The sequence below is a fragment of the Gymnoscopelus microlampas genome (genome assembly GCF_963454915.1).
Source record: "Gymnoscopelus microlampas genome assembly, chromosome: 1".
Taxonomy (NCBI): Eukaryota; Metazoa; Chordata; class Actinopteri; order Myctophiformes; family Myctophidae; genus Gymnoscopelus; species Gymnoscopelus microlampas.
The window spans coordinates 30,370,616-30,398,030 of NC_139962.1; the positions used below are offsets into that span (position 1 = coordinate 30,370,616).

The window sequence follows — 27,415 nt, forward strand, 5'->3', positions numbered from 1 at the left end:
TCAACTGTAGATTTAGTCGACTATAATCTTATGATATTTATCGTAAGAGGGACTTCAACCGTTACCCAAACCCTGATCTAGAATAGAGCAACTCACAACTGGCTCTCCAGGGGCATGGTGGGGTCGATGCGTTCTCCCAGGGACGAGCTGCACTGGTCCAGGGAGGACATCTTGGTGTTGACCAGACACCCGCTGGAGTGACGCTGAGGTGGCCGACCTTTGCCCTCCTTGGTGGGCGACATGTGAGACTTGTCCACGCCATCGAACTGGACTGTCATGAGGAAAAAGGAGCCCAGAGTTAGACATCATCTAAAAACACTGCTTCTCAAAACATCTTCATGTCAAGGAAACCCTCAAATAGACCAATTAATTGTTTACTAACATTGAGACTGGATGCGCAGGTGATTGTTTCACGCAATCAATTTCCAACCTGTTGTTTCGGGGTGCGCTAGTTTCAGCACACCCCAACCCCCTCTTGTGTGTTGGCTAGTGTGGCACGTCCTGGCGAGACCTGATAGAATGGGTTTCATTTAGCGCATACTGGTTGCACGCATACTGGTTCTTATCAGTGTGACGTCGTCTGTTAAGGGGTCTATAGATATGTACCTGGCGGCTGTGGACCCCCCATCTGAAAAGGTTTTGTGCCAAGCACCCCCATAAGAGAAAATGTGTGGTGCTATATTAGCAAATCTTACTGGGGACCCCCTGGAACCCCTTCATGGACGCCTGGTGGTCCCCGGACCCCACTTTGAGAATTACTGATCTAAAAGGTAAACCTTACAGCAGACATTGTTCAGGAACAGATGATGAAATTGAAGTATGATGAAGCCAGTCAAAAACTCATTTTGGATTACTCAGGGATGGGGCCAAGCCATATCAAAAACTCACTTCCATGTCAACAACGCCATTAGCCATGTGAGGTGAAATCCACCCACTATCAGGAAAAATGCATTTGAAAAAGCTTGCCAACGTTTTCGATCTGCAATGAATGGATGTCCTTCAGGTCAGTTTGAAACGACCTGAAGGAACGATTGAAAGTTTGTTGAGCTTTTTCAAATAAAGTTGCCTTTACATTAAAGTTGGTGTGCGGCCTCCAGTGTCCATTATCCTCATGAACCGAAAACAATTTCAGTCATCCATAGCTTTGTACAACTCTCACAAGGCTTTAGCCTCAATACTAATCAATGACACGAACCTCACACATTCACAGCAGGTAAAGGATTTTGAGAACATTATGCTCCTGTGGGCTTGACAGCCAGCCCAACATACTGCATCAGTGACCGAGTTCGAATTGTGTCCATTAGATTTATCGACTTGTGTAGAAGTTTCCACTGGGCAGTGAAGTGTGTGGGAGATTGACACCGTTTCAACACGCACGCGAGCACACACGCACAGTCATTTGGTACAACTCATCCAACTGAAGGACACTCCGCACAATAGAGAAAGAAGCAAAAATCAATTGGGTTTCACCGTGTAAGCATTTTAGCAAGAGAGGAAAATAACATTACATCCCACAAACATCCAACAAAGCCTTTGTATGGTACGCCCACAATGCAATGGAAATGCACGCACAGACACAGACGCGCGCACACACAAACACACAAACACTCTCATGAAGGCACAAGGACGGACACCTATAATACGGAATTAATCACTCGGCTAGGTTTTTCAATACAACCATGGTCAACTGAAGATCAGACCAGCTCTATTAACAACCTCTGAATGCTGATTTGAAAACGACCATGACCACGGCTATAATTGTCTGAGCTGCTCTGGAATCAAACACAGACTCAATAAACGTTTACACACTATTTATAAAGGCCAACGAGAGAGTGCTGCGCGAGTTAGCGGGCGTTTAGAGAGGTCTGAAAGTCAACTGAATTTCAGGCTTTGGATAAGCGTCTGTGTAGATCAAAAGCATCAATTTGGGAAAAGCCTAGTAGTGATGTATGTGTGTGGGTGTGAGTGTGAGTGTGAGTGTGAGTGTGAGTGTGAGTGTGTGTGTGTGTGTGTGTGTGTGTGTGTGTGTGTGTGTGTGTGTGTGTGGGTGTGTGTGTGTGTGTGTGTGTGTGTGTGTGTGTGTGTGTGTGTGTGTGTGTGTGTGTGTACTTGTATTACTACACTTGTGCAGTGGTGGAAAACGTACCCAAATGTTTTTTGATGTTTAATGTAGAAATATTCTGTTACAAGTAAAAGTCCGGAATTCAAAATGTACTCAAGTAAAAGCACAAAAGTATTGGTATCAAAATGTATTTAAAGCACCAAAAGTAGAAAGTACTCATTATGCAGAAGTTTTCAAATGTATAAAATGTATAATTTGAGAAATGGCCATTGTGAGGACCATTTTCCTGAGAAAGAGAAATGGTTGTTTTTGGTAAAAAAAAAAGAAAAGAACAAAAAGAGTTGTGGACTCATGTTAAGATTACAATTAGGAAGATATTCAGGTTGGATTACAATTAGGATTAGGCATTTGTAGGTTAGGTTTAGGGGTGAGAGTTGGAGTTATGCCTGATATATGAGTTATGCCAAGTTGTGTGCCAGTGCTCACACGTTGTGTGAGATTGTGGATGTGCTATTTTCGGCTTTAGCGTTAGGGTTGGCATTCATAAAATCACCTTCGTAAGTGCTGATGTCCTCACAATTACAGTAATACAAACATGTGTGTGTGTTTGATTTGGTGTTTTTTTTTCTCCTGCCATCCATCTCTGTAATTGATGTCGCAGCAGCACCCTTGCCTTTGAAAAGAGCCTATTTAGAGGCACTGCCATGCTTGCCTTACAATGACCGAGGTCAGCCACCTACATCAAACACGTTTATGGACGCAGCTGGAGAGCTTCTGGCTGTATAAAGCTTGAACTTAAAGGGATATGTTTGCCGTTTTTCAACACAAACTTTTTTTAAATGTTGATTCCCATCATTTATAATCATAGCACAACCTCAGTGGTACTGTATATCTCACCAATACCAGGCTATACTGCATCTTCTCAGTCTGATGCAAAGAGGCCAGGCAATGCATTTATCCTTGCACCTACAGTATGCAAAAGGCATAACAAATGCCATACTGGGTTTTGTGATGTTATATATTGTCAGAATGAGCTTTGTTTGCATAAATTTACGTGCGAAAATAATGACTTTTAGATCTGTTTCGCTGTACAATGGAAGTCAATGAGGAGATATTTTTGGGTTATGCATGTCTAATAAACTGCACAGCATATGTCACCAATTGGACAAGTTACATCATGACAAGGTAACTATGCAACCCAAACCTCTACCAAAGTGCATGATAGGAATACCAAAACGCTCGCCCCAAAACACAGTCGCCCCGGGGCAAATCTGGCGGTATTCACCATGGTGTTCCTAAACTTAACCTCGGTAAAACTATGCTGCCCTAAACCTAACCTTATTCCTAAACGTAACCTCAGTAAAACGGTGCCAAAACCCAACCTTATTCCTAAACTTAACCTCAGTAAAACTGTGACTAACCCTAAACGTATTTCTAACCTTATCGAGCCTTCCGGTTACCCATGATAGCCTCTTCACAGCTCTCATGAATGGCTTCTGGTGTTTGACCACTTGAAGCCCAGCATCCCTATGCTGGGGGGGGGGCATTCCCCAAAAATAGCAGATCTTCAAGCTCAAAACGTGTCACCGCGACACACGTTCTGAGCTTGAAGATCTGCTATTTTCGGCGAAGAGATTTAGTGCAGATCGAAAAATAACTCATCAAGTACAACTCTAAGACAACTCTCAACTCGACTAAGACTAAGTATTTAATAACCCTGACTGAACATTGAGGACACAGACAGACAGACAGACAGACAGACAGGCACTGTGAGCACAACAACATGTCGATGTGGACGGGCCTAACAGCTGTCTAGTCCACGTACATTTCCATTCAGAGGATAGCGTTACATTCAGCTGGAAGCTGGCCAAGTGTCCAAACGGATGGAGCAACAAGCATCAATCAATGTAGATAAGTTACAGGAGACAACTGGATGTCAACACATTTATGCATGCGAGTTGCAACACCTTAGACACGAGAAGGGACATGCATGCACTGACAGACAGGAGGGAGTAAATGGGAAGACAGACTGTATGCTACTGTGGCAGGGTCTCCAAGCTCATCTTGTGCACTGGACTCAAATAATGTATTTACAGATCTGTTAAGCAAACCTAAACATCTATTATTAGTTATATATTTATCTATCTATTTATCGATTTATTTGGTTATTCATTTATTATATGAGAGGGCCAAAGGCCAAAGCTGATAGCGATGGGCATTGTCATTCTTTTCAGTATACCGAATCATTAGAATCAGCTCACTCAAAAGATAAGTTTAAATGATTTGTTCACTAAATCGTTCAGTTCAACAGATCTCGTTTAACTAGTGAACTGAAAGGTCGTTCATTGACTAACTCAAGTCAGCAGAACAAGTGATGTATAACTTGGTTGCATAAATATTTTGTTCTGCCACTCGTTCTTATTTTTTTTTGTTCTGCCTTAAAGCCTCAATTGAGACATTTAGATCGTGTCAAAGGTCATGTCTCACCTAGACACAGGATCTGATGGTCAAAATGATGTGTGATTCTTTAAATCACACATAATTGTTGTTTTATTGGTTACTTGTTTCTATACTCTACTTGTGTTGTTTTGTACTATACTGTACTGTATGTGTTGCTGCTGGTAATTTCCCTGCAGGATTACAGTTCTTCCACTGAGTGAAGGCTGGAGTCACAGAGACTGAGCGAGAGACCACCTCCAGAATCAGAAGTTGTTCACTGAACGAAATAGTGGTTTGTTTGCGGGGACACACAGTCACCGAGGGAGAGGCCACCTCCATCATCACTCATTTCATTCAGTGAACAAGGTGACATTTGTTTTGTTGACTGACTCACGAGTCATTTCACTCACAGCGTTACACAAATGGCACTTTTTGACTTCAAGAACTAAGTGTTTCACAGGTTCTGGATTTGTTTCTATACACGCTATGGCTCGGTTTCAGATAAGGTTGTGAGCTTGTATACTGTATCTGCTATTGTCTTTTATTTTTTTTATATACGGTAATCATTTATTAATCGAAATAGAGGCAAAAGTTAGAGATAATCGTGATATTGATATGAAGTCGTATTGCCCAGCCCTAACATTGTACAAAGGATATTTTTTTTACCCTGGGAAAGCTGGCTGTGCACTGGTTTCCCCCTCAGCTATTCTACAACTTCCAATGAGAATGTGTAGCCTATCTGTGTCAATGCTGGATCCATAATGATTCAATCACAGGTAAAAAAAATCTAAAAATAGAGTGGTCGCTATTCTACTACAAACCACCAGGGGCTCCCCTTCGCCTCCTGTGCCGATGTGCCTCAGTTTGAACTCGCTGGCCCTGTGCTCAGTGGTGCATTCCTCTAAACATAAACTCCACTCACGGAAATCATTATTCCAAGTGACTAGGCTACCGTTGTTATCTTGCCCTCTGCACTATTGTGCTCTGTCGCCAGTTATGGTTGAAGTCCCCAAATGGCAGCCAAATTGGGCTTTTGCATGACAACAAGGCAAACTGTCCCAACCCTGTGGAAGCCCATGCAAAGGGTGGAGATGTAGCAGTGTTCATCATTCTGAGCTCAGTGCTCTGGCTTTGTTGTTCCTGTTTAATTGCACTTAAAGACCCCTATAGAAGACATTGAAAAACTGTTTTCTAAACCCAGGGGTTCACAAACTTTTACAGCTCCAGACCAAGAAGATACATTTGGTGTCTCCTCAGAGCAGCAGGTCCAAACTTACAAATATACAGGATGACTTAACCCTATTTGTACAAAATAGCCGATGTACAAGCTCACAACGTGTCGCAATGTGGATTTCATATATATATATATATATATATATATATATATATATATATATATATATATATATATTATATTATATTATATTATATTTTATATTGTGAAATGATAAAAATCACTGTCTTTAGCGGAATGGCACATTAAGTGCTGTATACAGTATGTTTGGAGTACGTGGAATGTATGTGTATGGGTGACAGATAAGTGTTTCCATGGAAACTGACCAAGAAGGGACGGCGAGATGTGTGATTGCAGCCCCCATCGTCCCCATCAGCCCTGACAGACCACAAACACATAGACACCCAATGTCTCTCTCTCTCTTTCTCTCTCTCTCTCTCTCTTCTTCTGACTTGACATATCGTCGCTGTCAAGCTCAAACCCATGTATGTCCAAAACGGTTACTTTTCAGGAACGGAAAAAATAACCTTCAGAGTTGATTTTGACAGCAAATTTTGATTTAGTTTTAGTCATAGTCTTTTGAATAAAATCATATCATGTCATATTTTAGTCACCTGAAATGTTTTAGTTTTTGTCTAGTTTTAGTCGACTAAAATGTATTTCGGCAGGCCTCGATGGCGTCGTAAACACTCGGTTGCATGCTGAAAATAGCCGATCTACAAGCTCACAACACGTCGCGCTGCGTTGTGAGCTTGTAGATCTGCTATTTTCATAGCAGATCACACCCGAGTGCAACCAAACATAAAACAACTTGTCTTTTAGTTCTACTGGATCTCGTCCCTCACTAACATAGTCTAGTTTTAATTTGTTGACGAAATTGTCAATATATTTAGTTTTAGTCATCATAGCTTATTTTTTATTTCATTTTTATTTAGCTTTCGTCTGTGAAAAAGGTAGTCGACCAACATTTTTCGTCATAGTTTTAGTCGACGAAATCAACACTGCGAGTTTGCGGACACCATATCTGTTTTGTTTTCCTCCCAGACGAATGTAACTGTCACAGGCATGGTGTGGAAGAAGTGAGTGAGTCCCCCCAGAGGAGGGGAGAGGATGGGAGTGAAGAGCAAAAAAATAACGGCTTTATCCAACAACGTGTCATCTTGTCTACAGCATCATCATTATCTGAAAGTTGCGGTTCCACGCTGTCAGGAGTACAACAACCACTCAAAATTATACATACTCCACTACAGCGCTACATGTGTCTTAAGGTCTTTTGAGGGAACTGAAACTTACAACCAGGCTATTTTGTGGTTTGGGGGTCATGCTAGATGCACATGGGCCATCTGCGTACTTGCGGGGGGATTCGGCTGAATCCCTGGCGTTTGCTGCTAGGGTCTCTTTATGCCTGTTTAAGATTTACTGAATTATTATTGCTTGACATTTTACAATGTGCTGGAAGTGGAAAATGTAATATACACTGTGTGTATAAAAAGCTGACAGAGCTACCGTCATTACGGGCCAGGGGAATGTGCAAAATTGATGCCACGAATTGGCTCACGAATGATGAGAAAAATCTGAGCTTTTAATGGGAATCTACTTGTCAGAGACGAGCTTCTATCCTGCTAGCACGCAGTCAAATCCTGAGTGACAGAGCTGAGTGTAGCAGTGGATGCTCACAGGTCCATGTTCACAGCGTGGCTCTAGAGCAGCAGTGGAACAAGTACTCACATTGTTTACTTACAGTATACAGTATAGCTCCTGACGCCAGGCTACCAGCAAAACAAACACTATGATTTTATTTGCTCTAGTGTGTGTGTGTGTGTGTGTGTGTGTGTGTGTGTGTGTGTGGGTGGAGGGGACCGTGACTGGTGTGATTGCCATCAATCTCACAACACAGTAGCTGGAACTATGGCAGTGTTATGTTATGTTTTAAGGTTGAATATCGCTGCGAGTCGGCCAAGCTCATCCCCCCCTCCCCTTTCATTCTGCACACACACGCACGCACACACACACACACACACACACACACACACACACACACACACACACACACACACACACACACACACACACACACACACACACGAATGGCAGGAGATTGAGGAGAGGATTGGCCCACAAGGAGAACAAAAACCTTGAGGGGCAGTTAAACAGAGATGGGAGTGTGCGCGCATGCATGCACACACACACACACACACACACACACACACACACACACACACACACACACACACACACACACACACACACACACACACACACACGTGCGATTACAATGAAAGGAATCCGGGGAAAGCACATACACAAATCCCCAACTAGTGTCTTGCAGTGCGTGCTCATGCACACACGTGTGTGTGTGTGTGTGTGTGTGTGTGTGTGTGTGTGTGTGTGTGTGTGTGTGTGTGTGTGTGTGTGTGTGTGTGTGTGTGTGTGTGTGTCTGTTTGCGTTATCAGCATTGTTGCCTGTAAAGCCCTGCAAATGGAATCTGTGTATCAGATTGGACTGTCAGTCACATGCTGATTGATGGCTAAAGGACCCACCCACTCCAGACATCGTTGCTGTCGGGTGTAAACCTTGTATGTCCAAAACCATTACTGTCCAGGACATGTAAAACATAACGAGTGTTCCAATGGAGCCATTGTAGTTGCAGTTATTTAGTCCAAGCTCTTGTTGATACTATTCTCATTGGTTAAATATTTAAAAAACCCACATAGTAAACACTTAACCACTTTCACTTTTACTTAAAAAGCAATTCTGAAATTGCAATAGATCTACAAGCTCACAGCGCATTACATTGCATATTGTGACACTGCAGTGTGATGAAGTAGGGCATTCATTTAAGCCATAAACATAAAAAGTTAAAATATACAGATACAAGGTTTCTGCCCAACAGCGACGTTATGCAGAACTCAAAGAATAAAATATGACTAATTGTACGTTTCGTAATAATAATCTAAATCTGCAAAGCAACTAATAACTAAACCTGTCAAATAAATGTAATGTAGGAGGAGGGAAGGAGTGAGTGCATGAGAGAGGGAGGGAGCTGATTGGCTAGGAGCTAGATAAACACAAGCCACCGAGGTCAAAGTGACATTACTACCATTCGAGAAAATCTGAAATGAATGCCCGACTTCCTCATACAAGTGAGTCACGCAAAAGTCTTAACACATCAATGTGTTAAGATGTGACGTGTGTCAATGGATCCATTGGAACACAGGCTCTTTTTTTTTTTCATTTTGTGAAAAGTAACAGTTTTGGAGACACAAGGTTTCCTGACAAAACACAACACAGTCTTACCGTCTTATGTTGTGTGTTCTACCAGATCACAAAACAATACAGTACAGCACAAGACAGAGAGCTTTTAAGGCCATATACTGTACTGCTGTTATCATCATTGATCTGCAAAAGGAAATTTTCTTATTGATGTTCACGTCTCTTTGGAGGTATACTGTAATGGGGATTGTGCCGATTTCCAGAGCAACAGGGCCATTAAACACTTTAAGCCCTAATTTTACGTGCAGCAAAAATAGCCATTCTACAAGCTCACAACGGGTCATAACCCTAGTAACCCAAAATAGGGACACCACTGCCCCAGGGTTAATGTGGTAAAACGTTTTCATCCAACACTCGCAATTTGTGGGAAATAAAATGTAAAAATTTCCAAATTGCAATCATGTCTCTTTTAGATTAGCAGCAGCTTGGCTGTTAAAGAACTCCTCAGAATGGGAACTATCCACTCCTCTCTCTCTCTGTGTGCGAGGCCGCGTTCCGGAGCAATTTTCAATAATTAAGCCGGCTAATTAATTCTCATTTACTAATGGTGCTTCTATCTACAAGGGTGACTGCTCTGTTGGGGGAAACGTACCATCAACCGCCGCAATGTGACGTGAAGATGAAGTGTCCCGGCTTCCTTCTTGTGAAATGATTAACAGGTCCACGGCTCATTAAAATGCGCCGTCACTCCTAAAATAGTCCTCACACAATGAAGCAATACACGACCCAGGGAGCCTGCTGCTTTAAACAGAAAATGTCAGCTTTTATGCTGAAACTAATATATGGAAACTAATACTGTGGGAGTCTGACGATTCACTGGAATGGATTATGATTATATATATATTTAGATCAGTTTTTCCCAACCTTTTCTTGAATCAGGACCCAATTGAAAAGCATTCACGGCCCACACTGATTTAGATCACCTTTGTTGAACTTAAATGGTCGAAACTTGTGATTGTTAATCTATCCATTGCAAGTCAATGGATAGATTCTCCTAAATATCAACAGCCTATGATTCCCTACCTAAATTAAATCTTGGTATCTTTTAATTGCTTTGTTGTTGCACCTGGCCGAGACAAAGGGAATAGGCAAGAGCGATACTTGAAAAGTGTATTGGATAATTAATTCATGTCAGAAAATAAGGATGAAAGAAGGGTTTTGTTACACAGACAAAAGCTGGCCCTCCATTTATATGTAGATTTAATATCTACGCTGTAGAGCCACATTCAAATAGAATAATGGGGTTAAACTGATAGGGGCAGAATCCTCTCCAACGTATTGGTTCCATCGTCGTTTGTGTCAGAGATTACATTCATATCCTCTCTAAGCGACTATGATAGCCTTTCCAACCTTTGGTGGGAAGTACCTAAGTACATTTACTCAAGTACTGCACTTAAGAACAATTCTGAGATACTTTTACTTTACTTGAGTATGTCAATTTTTCAATACTTTATACTTCTACTCCACTACATCTCAGAGGCAAATATTGTAATTTTTTACTTAATGAACTTTATTAAGTTACTTTGCTAATTTAGATTACTAGGTCACATCTAGAGTTCGGGCCACTACGCGTCCCTCACACCTACGTGGCACCGCCAATCCGACTCTTATGCCCATATAGGGAGATCCCTGTATCTGTGTCAGTCCCTGTCCCTTTTATGCCCGTAATATGGAGATCCCTGATGCCATCAGTATATACCCATATATGGGCATACCCCTTTTGCGCCCATATATGGAGCTGACTCCTGATGCCATGACGACGAGGATGATGAGGTTAGACAACACACTCCATATTTGGGGGTTGCTGCATTGGGAACTCCTTACTGTGGTTATGGCTGAGCCAATACGCCAATACTTTTACTCAAGTAAAAACGTTGAAGTACTTCTTCCACCACTGTCTCTAACCCACCAAAGTGTGTAGGATATCTTGTGTATAATGGATGACTAATGTCCCAGGGTGTGACTGGGACAGGCCTGGGGGTCAGGGAACTGTGTTGTAACTGTATTCACAAACGGGTCATGGAGGGGATACCAGCCCTTGTCCCGCACCCCACCATGTCTGCCACCGCGACCCTTGACCATGCTGGGGGGGGGGGGGGGGGGGGGCTCAGACAGAGGCAGGATCACCTTACAGTCGGACGCCAATCTTAAACCCGCTCACATCACGTCCAGAAACACAACCTTTCCCACGGAATTATGGGGGCATAAATCATCTCCCTCGCTCTGTCCTCACAACACACACACACACACAGACACACACACAGTATCCCCTTACAACAATTGTTTCTCAACGTGGGGTCCGGAGACCACTAGGGGTTCCAAATTTGGACCCTTTACAGTTCTGTAACTCTTTAGAGTGTACAAATGGAACCAAATGGACCCTTATTTTTACAGTGTAGATTGGGGTCCCAGAAAACAAACTTGTATGAAATGGCGGTCTGTAGCCTAATCAATGAACATCAAACGTGGGGGTCCAATCTACACTGTAATATCCTCAGCGCTTATTTAACTCTGAGAGTGTAAAAATGGAACCGAATATCCATTTGTACATTCTCAGAGGTTCAATAATGAACCCAGTTTAATCCCATTGGCTGTTTTTTTTTCCTTCTTCCCGTTCGGTTTGTATACTGCTCTCAGAGTTACAGACCTGTCGAGGTCCATTTTGGACCTCCGGCGGTCCCCAAACCCGACATTGAGAACCAGTGTCTTAAAGCGTTTCACTGGGAGCCCCCCCCAGCCCCCCCCCCCCCCCCCCCCTCCCGCCGTCCTGCCAAGGGGGAAATCCCATTCCGGGGCATTAGTTCTGCCACACATGGCTTTCTTTTCCCTTGGCAATCATGAGAGTCAGTGACTGGAGGACTCCAACAAACATCAGCACAGACTGAACGGGAAGAAAACCAGCCAATGGGATTAAACTGGGTTCATTATTGGGTCACTGTGTCAGACAAGAACGTAAACAGAGCACAACCTGAAATGGGGACGACGTGTAGGACGTATTTCAGGAACTGAAATGATCTCAATCAAGTTTGATTTTTTTCCCTCCCACTTGCGGAGAGGAAATTAACAGAAAGGGCATTTGGGACACTTATGATGTAGGTTGACAGGAGGAAATAGGGGTCACCTGAAGTGGCCAATTACCCATTCAGAAGGCAATTCAGCACAATTAAAACTAATGAGCCTTCAGCCACACAAAAAAAAAAGCCAGGATAGAGCTATACTAGTGATTTTCTGCCACATGTAATCCAGATGGAAAAGTGCATTCCATTAACAGACTAATATCTAAGATCTCAGATTATACAGTCCCACTAATCGATAGCATAAACCTCTTCGGTAGGTTTATCAACTTAAGTACAACCGATGGAGTTTCCATTACATGATGCAAGTGCCTGGATCTCTCCCACAGTGTCTAATAGTGAAAATAACTGTATATAAGGTATAAGCCAGGAGTTAATAAATGGTTTTCAGCTCCAGTCTCCCGGGATCCAAAATAACTCCATATTCTAACGTTTTGTGTTTTTTTAGTAAATTGATGCCCTACTTGATCATGCTACAATGTCACACAAAAGTATCAAAAGTAGCAGATCTAAAAGCTCAAACCTGGCGCGTAGATCTGCCATTTTCTGCACAATACAGATGCTGGGGTTGAAGTGGTTAATGAGATCACAAATACAATTCTATCGTTCCTGTCAGGCACAAACCTTGTATGAACTTGTATCTCTCCATATTTCATATTTTATGTTTTTCTTTTCACCCCATGAATGATTGCCCTATTTTATACTTTGTCTTCGTCATATGACAGTGTCATGCAAAAGTAGCAACAGTAGCTACACCATAGACTGTAAAAAAGAATGGACAAAGCCACTCCCCTGCTTTCTACAGAACGAAAATGAAGCCGATAGTTCAGGAACATGCATTCCTCCATCGTTAATATATACAGTTGGCCACGTCCGGAACTCAAACGCTATTGGTTGAGACCAGACACGTGACCAGCGAACCGGAAAACACCCCCAAAAATGCTATTGGTTGGGTAGCTTGTCAATCAAGAGCGGGGGCGGGGAATGAATGCTATTGGTTGTGTAGGTTGTCAATCAAATCATCCCGCCCCTCCTGGAGCATAGCCTACTTTATCGTCAATTTTAGAATAAATGGGACCATAATTTAGCAAAACGCATATCATGATGATTGAAAGGAGACTTTAAACTAGCGACTGGAAGCATATAGAATTTATGACAATTTTTATTACAGTAAGAAAATCTAGTCTAAAGTTTGTCAAAAACCCATTCACTTGCGCTAAAATAAATTCTTTCTGACACTTCAGGTCGGCGCAGGGTAAAACAGCGCCACTCTGGCCATTCATAAGCTTCCGTGTTGGCCTCATTGTAAATATCCAAGCCTTGCCCCTTGAGCTACACGCACAAGCTAGTAGTTCAGCTATTTTTGCTATTTTTCTCAATATTCACCTACTCCTGTATAATGAAATGCTCAAAATAGGGCCACCAGGTTGAAAGTGGTCACGTCTGTCTGTGTGTTTTATAAACATTGAATCGATGATAAGTATTAACAAGAGCTTGTGACTAAATAATAACCACATTGGATCGATTGGATCACAGGTTATTTTTTCCCCCATTTCCTGAACTGTAATGGTTTCAGACATACAGTAGCAGGTTTGTGCCTGACAGCGACGATGTTCAAGGTTGAAGAAAATCTATATTAGACACAAGACAGGAGCGACGTTGATAGATGGATGGAGGGAGTCATGGGCCAATGGGTGCTCAGACAGACGGATGGCTGGACAGACGGACAGATGATGGATGGAAGAATGGATGATGATTGGTTGGAAGAATGGATGATGGATGTAGGGGCGCAACAGCTAATCAAACTAGTCAATTTAATCAATTATAGAAATAATTGATCAATAATCTATCACTATTTTTGGGCAAGTCATTATAGGCAAAAAGCAAAAAATAGTGAAAATATCTGATCTACAGATGTACTTGTAGACCTGCTATTTTCACTACAGTTTTGTGATGAAGTATAAAATAACGCTTAAAGGGATAGTTCACCCCCAAAATGACTTTGTTTCTATCGATTACTCACCCCATGGCGACTTGAATTCATGGAGATTGTTTTGCTTTTGTCAAACTCCTTTTTTTAATTATTGGCTTACGACAAAAAAAAAACAATCCATGAATTCAAGGCTTCATGGGGTGTGTAAGTGATAGAAAATAAGTACTTTTTGGGTGAACTATCCCTTTAAGTGATTAATCGATTAGTTGATATAAAAAAGGTTGCGCTTCTCGATGAGTAGATCAATCAGAAAAGTAATCACTAAGAAAGTCAGGGATAGCTGCAGCCCTGGATGGATGGCGTCTGTCGGGGTGGAAACCTCATACAGTATGTCAAAAACTGTTCAAATTCAAAAGCAGCTAAAGTAGCAGATCTACAAGCTCACGCGGTGCAAGTGTTTCGAGCTTGTAGATCTGCTACTTTTGATGCTTTTGTGTGACACTGTTGTGTGATCAAGTAGGGCGTAAATTTACGAAAACGCACTAATTAAAATATGGAGATAAGAGGTTTCTGCTCCGACAGCAACGATGGCTGGATGAATGGGACTAGGGAACGGACAGGATGGACCACATGGATGGATGCCAACAACCCACCATGGTGGTGCTGGTCACAGCCAGTGTGTCCGGGCGAGGCCTGCTGGGAGGGCGACTCGGCCGCCTCCTCCACCAGCGGAGGAGCGTTGTTGTGGTTGAGCTGGCCCACCGGAGGGGGCCACGGCAGGTCCTTGATCACTTTAATCTCTACTGCAAGACGCCCCGGGGGACCACCAAGAGGGTCCACATCATGAGGGGAGAGAAGACAGCAAGGGAGAGAGAGAGAGAGAGGGATGTACAAAGGGAAAGATACAAAGGAGGGTGAGAGAAGAAGGAATCGAGAGAAATTAGAAAAAAGGGGTAGGGGGGGAGGAAAAGAAGGGAGGGAGAGTGCAGAAGAAAAGAGGGAAAGGGAGGGGAAAAAGGAGGGTAAGGAACGGAGGGATGAAAGAGAGGGGTTGGAGGGAGAGACGAGGCAGAAGAGATGAGAGCAGAGTGAGAATAGCAGAATACACACACAGCATAGAATCACCTCATTTAATCCTTTAAGAACGTATCCGTCTCATTTTAAGATTTCTTTGGCTATTCAAAAATAGCAGATCTACAAGCTCATAGCGCGGCGCTGAGTGCCGCGCTATGAGCTTGTAGATCTGCTATTTTTTTTTAATTGTCGAAACTTTAGTTTGAATATATATATATATTTTAAAGCGAACATTTTTTACTCATCTCTAATTTTGAGATGGGGGTCCGCGGCCAAATACATAACATTTTGGGGGTCCACTGATATAGTGCAGCAACATACTGTAGATTTAAAAAACATTTTTAGATATGTAATTGGCCACGGACCCACATCTCAAAATGTTTTGTTCCAGAGACCCCAGAGGCAAAGATTTGAGTTACAAATGTTCGCTTACATTTTTTTTTCAAGATTATTTGAAAGATAACAGATCTACAAGCTCATAGCTCTATGAGCTTGTAGATCTGCTATTTTTGAATAACCAAAGAAATCGGAAATGACACATGATGCGTTCCCGGATTGAATGGGTTAAGGGGCGTAAGAATCAGGCTTATACCTCTGTGTCGCTCGACAGAAATAAAAATGAACACAACGCCGACGTCATTATTGTCGAGCGACGGTGTATAAATGAGCCCTCGACCGAAGCAGCGAAAGGCGAGGAACAGGAAGAAACAGGACTGGAAAGAAAGGGAAGTTAGTTTACCTGAGAGACTAAGATATTGGAGATTGTTAAACGTGTATGAAGACAGTATGTCTTCTCTGACCCACTGGGACTCATTAAAAAACACACTGGAACTCCCATCTTGTGGAAGCAACATACTAGAAACAGGCTAATGACCCAATTATGCGACCCAAAGCGGAAAAAACATCGCTCTCCAGCCACAAATTGACATTTTCTATAAGAAATAATGTGAAGGGGTACAGCAAGTTGTACAGTAAAGATGCTTTGTGCATAGTTAGTTCTGTTGTTAGTTAAAACTGCACTCTGTACCTTTCCTGTTGTACCCCAGAATGGATTTGAACCTGGGTTTCCTGTGCAAGTGCTGACATTTTTCCCACTGAGCTAATAGAGCTAGAGTCTGCTTGCTTAGGGGAGAAATTGGATTTTCATCTTCAGGTCAAAATTTGTCCGACCAAGACAAGGGATTTCAATAGAAGAGCAGGGAGACCAAATACAACCACCCCAATTGTAGAAGTTATATTGTATTAACATACTCTACCATACAGATTGGACAAAATAACATAGTAATCACACAAAAGAAAGTACCATAGTACAGCTTTAGGCTGGGAAAAAAAGCCCATGCGATGACTAAAGTCTTCTACACTGTGCAATTCATGTTCAACAAAACACACTCCAGAGTGTACAAATGGACCCGCTACGGGTCCATTTGGTTCCATTTGTACACTCTTCCTACGTAGTTAAATGAACACTGAGGATTTTATTGCAAAGCCTTTCAATGTACAGAATACTTTGATTATTTTAATGCTGAACACAGCCTGGACTGGCGAGGCTGTTATAATGCCAGCAAAGCTCTTCAGCTGGAAGCACCACATTATGACTGAGATTTTATTAAACATGGTTAAGGCGGTCAGAAGAAAGAAGCGGTGAACAGAATACCATTGCTGTCAGGGGTGGAAACCTTGCATGTCCAAAATGGTTACTTTTCAGGAAATTAATGTGTAATTTTTTCACAACACTGTTGTAGGACTAATATGGGCATTCATTTAGAAAGAAAGATGAAACATGGAGATACCAGGTTTTCTGCCTGACTGCGACGTTATAAATAAAAAAAAGCTTTGATTACTGCATGTTAAAGATGCGGCAGAGCCGTGGCAAGTCTCAGCATGGAGTTAAAAGGCTCTGTCAGAACAGGGCTCTGGGCCCCCATAATAAGATAAACAGCAATGTAGACAACATTCTCCGGTGGAACAAGCCCCAGAACAATCCATCCTGGCAGTGGACGCTCCACAGACCTGACCGCCCACCTCCCCCTCTTCAAATAATGCATGGCTCGTGTCCAGGAGGGGGGTATTACCAGGGTAAATCCACTGGTAGAGCAGCAACAGTCTATCTTTCATCGCGGAATGGACCGCTTGTTTAATGGCACAGGAGGGCTGATAAATTAAGGGGGAGAGAGACAGCATTTTTTTTTTTACAGCATTTGCAAGAGAGCTACAGAATATAAGGTTAGAAGCCCGGGCTAATAAAGAAACATGGCACTGCTGCAGAGGCGGCTTCTGTGTGTGTGTGTGTGTGTGTGTGTGTGTGTGTGTGTGTGTGTGTGTGTGTGTGTGTGTGTGTGTGTGTGTGTGTGTGTGTGTGTGTGTGTGTGTGGTGCCTGTCAGGCCTAATGGTCTACGAATACAGTAGATAAACATGGAGGCCTGGTGTTTTGTTTCATAATTGAATGAACTGCATAGTGCTGTGGATATAGCGTATGGGCTAAGGGAAGACATACAATAAACTGTAGCTGGTGGGAGGAAAATGAGAGGTTTCATACCACGCTGGGTATACATTTTTGTTCAACGCTCAATATTGAAAAGCTTGAAGATCGGTTATGTCGGCGATGAGATTTGGTGTAGAGGGAAAAAAGGTAACTATACCTTTCAAGACGGGAACCTGTTTTGGGGTTCTTGTTGCTATGTACAGTATATAGCAACATACATTTGTTGTAATTTTTGAATAAATATTTGAAGTTTTTCATAAAACTTAGGTCAGGATTTAGAAGGTGTTTTTAGAATCGGCCTCAGGTCTAAATGGGTTAAGTACATTGGGATTAACTTGCGAAGCAATGTAACATTCTAAATATCATGTATATATCTGCGTTCACATACGCTATCTGAATGTATTTGGTCTTTTTAACCTATTTTCTCTCCACGCCTATCTCTTCTCGCGGAATACTACAAAACAATGGAGCGCACACGAAAAAAGGAATTTCAATCCACTGCTAGACACCTGTAAAACTCTGATGTGACAAATAAACTGATTCTGATTCTCAGTCAGTCAGTCAGTCAGTCAGGTCAGGCATCTGAGGGTATGCGGTTACCCTAACTCAGAGATTAGACGCCTCTGCCCTGCACAGTCTGATAGAAATCACAAAGCCTTAATAACAGAAATAGTCTATGTAAGCTTAATTAATTGCAAAACATGACACCCCTTGACATGACACAGACCTTTATGAATTGAACCTCACAGTCAGCAGTCAGTCAGTCAGTCAGTGGTGGAAAAAGTACTCAAATGTTTTACTTAAGTAAAAGTGTCAATACTGCAATGTAGAAGCACTCCGTTACAAGTAAAAGTGCGGAATTCAAAATTTACTTGAGTAAAAGTACCAAAGTATTGGTATCAAAATGTACTTAAAGTACCAAAAGTAAAAGTACTAAAATGTTTGAAAATAGCCGATCTACAAGCTCACAACGCGTCGCATGCTTGTAGATCGGCTATTTTCAAATAGCCTAGGTATAAAATAGGGCCAAAGTGGTTAATGTATGTTTTATAACGTAATCATTTATATCTGCAAAGTAACTAGTAACTAAGGTTTTCAAATAATTGTAGTGGAGTAAAAGCACAATATTTGCCTCTGAGATGTAGAGGAGTAGAAGTAAAGGTAATTGGAAATACTCCAGTAAAGTAAAAGTACCTCAAAATTGCACTTAAGTACAGTACTTGAGTAAATGTACTTAGTTTCTTTACACCACTGCAGTCAGGCCTGGCCTTGCTGTTGCGCTCCAGCCAAAAACCTGTGTCCTCAAACTAAGACAAGCAGCTTCAGATAAGGAGAACTACTTCATCAAGGACCAACCGCCCACCTGAAGACGGCGGGTAGAGCGAGTGCTATTTCTGTGGAGTGTGTTGACTTGCTGCCGTCAGCATGTCACTGGAGTTTTATTGGCTGGTACACAGGCTGCTCTGTCAGTGGGAGGATGAGCAGAACATTATGGACTTGTCCTTCTCGTGCCCCGTGGGGAATTGCCGCGGGCCTGTGCGGAACATGCTAATGAGATGTAATATCGGCTCGCTGGCTGAAGGAGGGAAGGGGAGCAGAGGATATTCAATCCGACAAGCAATTAAATAGGTGGGCCTGTGGATTCAGGGTGCTAAACTACAGGAAGGTAGCTGTAGGCGAGGGAGGGTGTTGACTATGGACTTTTTCTGACGGGCCTGGTGACTGAAAGAAAGTACCTAGTACCTTTACTCAGGCACTGTACTCAAGTACAATTTTGAGGTACTTTTACTTGACTTGCGTATTGCCATTTTTGCAATATTTTATACTTCTACTGCGCTACATCTCAGAGGCAAATATTGTACTTTTTACTCCACTGCAGTACAAACTTATTTGAAAACATTAGTTCCCAGTTACTTTGTGGCTTTTAGATTATTATTGTAAAACATATAAACTAATTAAGCCCTATTTCATACTCTCAACATGTCACATCGCGATGTTGTGAGCTTGTGGATCTGCTATTTTTGAAAAAATGTAGTACTTTAACTTTGGTACTTTAAGTATATTTTGATGCCAATACTTTAGTACTTATGGAAAAGTTGTGAATAGTCTATCGTCTCTGTCGGGTGGAAACCTCATCTGTTACTTTTACAGTACATACAAATTCAAAAACAGCAAAAGTATCAGATCGACAAGCTCAAAGGGCGTCGCTTGCGGATCTGCTACTGTACTTTCGACGCTGTAGTGTGATCAAGTAGGGCGTTCATTTACGAAAAAACACAAAAGGTTAGAATATGGAGATTGGAGGCTTCTGCCCGTCATCGACGATATTGTATATTGTGGTGTTGCTACCTTTACTGAAGTAAAAACTCAATCAGAGTACTTCTTCCACCACTGGCTCCCGTCCATGGAGAAAGTTGTAGGACTGGAGAGAGAGAGAGGAATTCTAGGGTCCTCTGGGGATGGAAGTGGGACAGAGACAGCGGGGTTGGACTAACGGTCAGACACTCTGAGAGATAATATACTGTAACTTCCTCCACTTCAGGTTGAAGTGAGAGACTCTGCTCCTAGTAAGATTAACGCATTAAGACCGGGAACGCATCTGTGTGTCATTTTTAGATTTCTTTGGCTATTCAAAAATAGCAGATCTACAAGCTCATAGCGCGGTACCGAGTGCCGCGCTACGAGCTTGTAGATCTGCTGTTTTTTTTAACAATCATGACATTTTTTGTATGTCTTTGAATATATATTTTTTAAAGCGAACATTTGTAAAATATAAAAACATAAAAAAAGATATATATATATATATTCAAAGATTTGCACAAATGTTCTCGGTTTTTCAAAAATAGCAGATATACAAGCTCATAGCGCGGCACTCGGTGCCGCGCTATGAGCTTGTATATCTGCTATTTTTGAATAGCCAAAGTATAAAATAAGGGTTATAGCTCAAATCTAAAATGACACATGCGTTCCCGGATTGAATGGGTTAAAATGCATAATTCTAATTTCACATCGCAGATGAGCGTGTAATTGTTTGGGGTGCAGAGAGGGCTGCTTGCACTCTGCAGCCTTGCCTTTTTGAGGACGCAGGGAGGGGGCCAGGGGTGGGGGGGGGGGGGTTCGACTCGGGGAAAAAAAAGTCTCACTCAGATTTGCTCAGCTGCACAGCTGAATAATATAGCCTGAAATGTCACTCGGCACTTTAGGAAAATAAAGGCAAAGTGATTCAATAGGGGTAAAGAAGAAGTGGTGCTTTTCCAGACCTGGGGGGGCGATCATTTTTCTCCCTTTACCTTATAACGTATTCCAAAATGCTTTCTGCCCCGAAGGCCCTTATGAATACGCATCTGGGCTAGGGATGCTATTTTGCCTGCATGGATGAGTGCATCTTCAGGCCTGGAAATGTTGCACCATGTGGGTGGGGGAGTGTGTATGAAGTGGGGGGGGGGGGGGGGGCAGAGGGAGATATGTTCATCCTAACTCTGGACAAAGGTGACAAGAGCTGGCTGGCTGGCTGGCTGGCTGCAACGCATGGGAACACAGGTCTACGTATCTCCATGATCTATGAAGGCTCTATCCACAGTAGCTCAACACAGTTGCTTGTTGTGCACACAGGGATAAAGCATGCACACACATGTATGGATGCTGGAATAGGACACATACTGTATACACTTTTCGGTATTATGGAAAATGTTTTTTTTTGGACAGAATATAAGCCTTAAGCGCCATTCCCACCAGGCACGATAACTATAAAGATAACTATAACTATATCGTTCACCATTGTATTTTTTTAATAGTCAGTGTGAACACTGCCATCCACTTGATTTATAAAACTATACTTTGATAGTTATAGTTAGTTATAGTTAAAGTGCTCAGTGTGAATGGCCCTTTAGTCAGGTGTTAACGAGGTCAACCTTTTAATGCAATAATAAACAACCATTATTTATTAAGATAGTTAACCACTTGAGCCTGAATGATACTTTGTGGTACAGCGGTGGCCCATGGTGGTCTGCTATTTTCAATGCTTTTCTTAAACATTTGTGAACATTTGCGCCTATGATGACATGATGCGCCAACGTAGGGACACCAGGTTGGCAGTGGTTCAACCACCTGCTTTTCCTGCGTGTCCACAAACAGTTGACTGATGAGTTTGACCTGAACGAGGTGTTGAAAAGCTTTTGCTTTGTTTAGAGACAGGCGAGCGCAGAACTTATGCGGGAAATAGGGGGAACAACCGCAGCCGTGGCTCCTGTCGATGGCGCTGATTGATTTATGGTTGTTGTTTGTTATTGTTTACACACACACACACACACACACACACACACACACACACACACACACACACACACACACACACACACACACACACACACACACACACACACACACACACACACACACACAAACTACACAGCACTAGTTCTCAACGTTGGGTCCAGGGACGATCAGGGGTCCAAATGGAGCAGTAAGGGTCCATTTGGTTCCATTTGTACACGCTAACACATTAACAAAGGGTGATACGTGGTCTAATGCATATCGTCTCTGTGTCGGGTAGAAACCTCATATGTCCAAAACTGTTACTTTTCGGGATTCAAATTCAAAAGTAGCAAAAGTAGCAGATCTACAAGCTCAAAACGCGTCGCTTTGCATTGCGTTTTGAGCTTGTAGATCTGCTACATTTGATGCTTTTGTGTGACGCTGTAGTATGATCAAGTAGAGCATTAATTAACAAAACAAGGAATATGGAGATAAGAAGTTTCTGCCCGACAGCAACAATATCAAACTGGGAGTACTTGAAATTAAAAAGATTGAAAACCCCAGCAATAACAGCAGACTAGGCTTCCTAGCTGGCTGGGCTGGTACAGATGGCTGTGTGGGTGACATGCTGTCCTCTCACTGAACCGTGACCAGACTCTTCTCTTCATGGAAGGTGAACACTGAAGGTGACACTCAGCCAGTCATACTCAAATGTCATGATGTCTCACCAATGGACAGACTACGCCAGTGGTCAAGGACCCCCAAATTGATATGTATTTGGCCACGGACCCCCCTTTTAAAATGTTGAATAGCTGATTTTTGCTATTCATTGTACGACAAAGTATACCGATTAAGTCGTTAACAGAAATGAGCCTTTCTTCTGTCACCCTCATTATTAAATATGACTATTCAAGGCTGAATCTATTCTGTTCATATGACAGGTTTGAATTAGAGCTTGAATATTAATATAATGAAGATGAAAGCATTCCCACACATACTGAATGGCTTCAAATGTCTTCTATTATTTGAATATCTCGTTTCTTTACACAGCAATCTCAGAGCATCATATTCTGCTTTTTTTGGGTAACATTTGAAACATTCTGTAAGATTTTAACAACATAGATCCCTTGCCAAGGAAACGTTTGAGAACCACTATCCTAAAAAGATCATTTCTCTCTCCCTGATTCTCTCCTATATTTCGATCACCTTCCCTTTGTTCTCCGTGTGTCGCGCCGCGCTGTCGGAGCTTAATGAATAAGCAGGGACGTTACGCCGAGCGTCACAGGAGCTGTGAGCTTGTGTGTGTGATCACCATCAATCATCATTAGCGCCCTGTCATCTGGAAAGAGGCTGTCGAGAGGACATCAACACACGCTCCTGTCCGAACGGATCTACCTAACGCCAGCATGCTGTCAATTCTGCCCTAATCTCCTCTCAGCCTATATCCCTATACAACAACATCCTGTATACATATGTAGATTATTAACAACAGTGGTTCTCTAAAGTGGGGTCCGGGGGACCCCCAGGGGTCCTTAAGGGGATTCCAGGGGGGTCCCCAGCGCAATTAGTTAATAAAGCATCACAGTCACTTTGGCTATAAATAGCACATTCAATAGCTACTGTATGGCTATTTGGAGTTCAAGTGTGGGGACCACTGGTTCTCAACATAGGGTTTAGGGACCACCAGCGGTCCAAATGGACCCCTACGGGCCTGTAACTCTACTTAAATAAACATTGGGTAGATTAGGGTCCCAGTATAGTTTAGTTCAGTGACTCTCAACCTTTTTTGTTTTGGTCTGGGACCCCATTCTACACTGTAAAATCCTCTGTATTAATTTAACTCTGAGAGTTCAATTGGACCCTTACGAGTCCAACTGGTTCCACTTGTACACTCTTCAGGGTTACAGGACCCCCTGGTGGTCCCCCGACCTGATGTTGAGAACCCGCGCCACATAGACCGCGCCAGGACTTGATCTGAACTCTTGTTGAAATGCGATAGTGTTCAGACTGTGGGAAACAAAGCGTGAGAAAAACAAAACAAATGACATGAGCTTGAGTAGTGTGCCATCCTGGCAGCTCATGTGGCATCCTCCTGGCATCATGTCACCTGGAGTGTTCCATGCCAACTGACTGGAATAATGCGTAACGTCGCTGTCGGGCAGAGACCTTGTATCTCCACATTGAAACGTTTAATGTTTTTTTCGTAGATTAACCTATTAAGACCTGAGGCCGATTCTACAAATGTCTTTTAAATCCTAACAGTTTTCTGAAAAACGTAATGTTGGTTCTCAAACTTTTTCATGTCAAGGACCCACAAAATTATATGTATTTGGCCGCAGACCCCCATCTGAAAACATTTAGTTCCAGGGATCCCCAGAAGCACAGATTTGAGTTAAAAATGTTCGCTTTAAAATAATACATATATTCAAAGATTTGCACACATGTTCACAATTAAGAAAACAATACCAGATCTACAAGCTCGATCTACAAGCTACAAGCTTGTATATCTGCTATTTATGAATAGCCAAAGTGTAAAATACAGTACAAGGTTTCCACCCGACACAGCGACGATAAAGCATGAGTGTAATGTGACATGGCTGGCAGTGTGTTTAGTGGTCTCGCTACGGCGGTATTTCAGTCCATCAACGAGTCAGACAGGACATGAAGGAGCGGACATGACGGCTCCTCTATCTGCACTCGCCGCCGTCCTTTTGTTTACTTCAGCGAGGGCCTGGCTCTATTTTTAAAACCGGCAGGTATTTGTTTACCTCACCTCCAGGCTTTTCATTTACACCCGCCTCGTTGTTCCTCCACAGCGCTGTAAACAGTGCTGTATCATAAATCACCAGACGCAGTGTGTTTCCACCAGCAGCCATTTAATTCGGCTTAATTTGGTTCGGCTAATTGCATGCATATTCAGAAGCCGGTCGGTTTGATTGCGATGTTTATGCAGCACATTACTGCTTGGGAAACAAAAACAAGCCTTTTTCTCCAAGACGTGTTCCTTCTGTCGACGCTCGAATGATTGCTGACATTACCGGGTACCTGAAACACTTAGGAAAAGCATCATCATAATGCTGTTTCGACCCTGTCCATCTGATTATCCAGTCAGACTCACTTTCATACTGTCTGTTTTAGGGGAGCAGTGGTGTAAAGTAACTACGTTAGTACTAAGTACATTTACTCAAGTACAATGTTGAGATTTTTTTTCCCATTTCATATTTTAGCCATCTGAAATGTTTTACTGTTAGTCTCGCTTTAGTCGACTAAATCATTTAAATGTATTTTGGCGGTGCTTTGATGGCGTCGTAATGGCTGATTTTACACTTGTCTGCATGCTGAAAATAGCAGATCTACAAGCTCACAACATGTCGCGCTGCAACGCGTTGTGAGCTGGTAGACCAGCTATGTTCAGAGCGCAACCAAACCTAAAATGACTTGTCTTTTAGTTCTACTGGATCTCTTATCCACTCGTCCCTCACTAATATTTTAGTCTAGCTTTTATTTGTTGACGAAATCGTCAATATATTTAGTCTTAGTTTTTTTAGTCATCGTAGCTTAGTTTTTAGTTCGTTTTCGTCAATGAAAGAAGGTAGTCGACGAACATTTTTCGTCATAGTTTTAGTCGACAAAATCAACACTGGACGGCATGATTCTGTGCCTGCATGTCGACTCTTGAGATCTCAAAGAAGTAGGCCAGAGATGGCCGGCTGGTAGGGGTGCAGTCAGAGGCAGTTTCCAGAGTAGAGGCTGCTATCAGCTCTATACTTTCTCGGGGACAGAGGATGGTCTGATGGAAGGGGTGGATGGGTGGGAGCACAGAGCGCAGGGGGCTGTCTGTGCGGCCAATGTGTCTGGGTGAAGATAAGAGCCATGGCTGTGCTCAGTGAAAGGCAGGAGGGCACTTTGGACCATTTCCAGGGCAGTCTGGAAAGGTCGTGAGTGACAGCAGGGGGCCAGTAGTACTTGAGTACCTTTACTCAAGTACTGTACTTAAGTACAATGTTGAGGTACTTTTTAACTTAACTTTTACTCAAGTCACATTGATTTTGGATACAGGCCTTCTACTGAATAAATCAAATGGTAAATGGTGCATTCATATAGCGCATTTATCCAAAACACATTACGATTGTAATTGAAAAATCTCAGTAGCCTATTTCTTCCACGGCTGGTGACAGTGTAACATGGACGGGGAGGGGCGGGGTAGGACGGTGGTGGAGGGCACACAGGGTTAGACCGAGAGCCGCCACAGGAGAACATCCGCGACACCCTCCCACACTGTAGCCCACCACACCAAATGAAACATTACAGGACTGTGACTGATTCAATTATTTACTTTAGAACAGAAGTCCTGATACTCGGATTTCTGGGTCATTAAGCGCCTTGAACATGCATTAAAAAACCATAAAGCGGTGCCTGGCTCTCACCAGGAGCCTGGCTCTGGCTGTGTCTCCTGTTATCTCCCTGTGTTAAGAGCCATATAGTGTCCTGCTGGCCACCAGCCAAAGAGACTGGAGTTAGCAGCCAGCAGTGCTGGAAGAACTACTCACATTTTTTATTGTTTTTACTTAAGTAAAAGTAGCAATGCCACAATATAAAAATACCCTATTACATGTAAAAGGCCTGTAGTAAAAAAGATCACTTGAGTGAAAGTACATATGTATTGGCATCAAAATATACTTAAAGTACCAAAAGTAAAAGTAGTTATCGTTTTCTAATTTTGTCAAAAAAGGCAGATCTACAAGCTCACAACGAGACGTCTTGTGAGCTTGTAGATCTGCTGTTTTTGAATAGCTGATGAATAGCAATAGAATAGGGCTACATTGGTTAATTCATATTTTGTAATAATAATCTAAATCTGCAAATAATACAGTACAAGTACAGTACCAAACAGATTAAGTAACATGCTGCTCTGTCGGACATCCTGGTCGAGTGCAGGCTCAGATTTCAGCCAGCCTGACCACGTCTGGGTGTGTGAGTATGTGATATGTGTTGTTTAACAAAAAAAAAACACTCACATAAACATACATATAGTATATCTCTGTCGGGAAACCTCATATGTCCAAGACTGTTACTTTTCAGGATTCAAATTCAAAAGTAGCAAAAATAGCAGATTTGCTACTTTTGATGCTTTGGTGTGACACTGTAGTATGATCAAGTAGGGCGCAAATTTACAAAAAAACACAAAAAGTTTGAATATGGAGATGAGAGGTTTCTTCAGATGTCCTGACTGTCCCAACGAGTTCGGAAGGCTGTCCGAAAAATCGGAAGGAGCATGTATTGACCTTTAAGGATAAGGATAATTCCTTTTAACAGGTCGTTCATGAAAGTCCTTGCGGTCTTGTTTCCAATGAGAACCTGTGAGCAATTAGGGGTTAAGAGTCTTGCTCAGGGACAAATTTCATTTCATCGACACATATGCTGACCTGGCTTGGAATCGAACCTGGGGCAACCAGGGCTTCTGGCTCCCTAGGCGGGTTCACTAACCATTCAGCTATGGCCTCCCCTTTATACTTATTTATTTATACAAAAATAGCCCCTCTACGATGTCAAAATGCTTTTGGGTGCAGGGCCTTTTTGCCCTCACA

The 27,415-nt window shown here is 42.5% G+C and overlaps 1 protein-coding gene across 3 annotated transcripts in view; it reads right to left on the reverse strand.

The window, feature by feature from the left end:
• The window catches only part of shf (Src homology 2 domain containing F), a 176,939-nt gene that overhangs the window by 20,848 nt on the left and 128,676 nt on the right, over positions 1 to 27,415 (reverse strand). For 2 of the 3 annotated variants that reach the window (XM_084059689.1, XM_084059688.1), the window contains one exon: positions 97 to 271. In XM_084059689.1, coding sequence (XP_083915815.1) covers positions 97 to 271 — 175 coding nt within the window. Of the gene's footprint in view, positions 1 to 96; positions 272 to 14,669; positions 14,820 to 27,415 lie in introns of all 3 variants that reach the window. The other variant, XM_084059690.1, reaches the window with a different exon arrangement.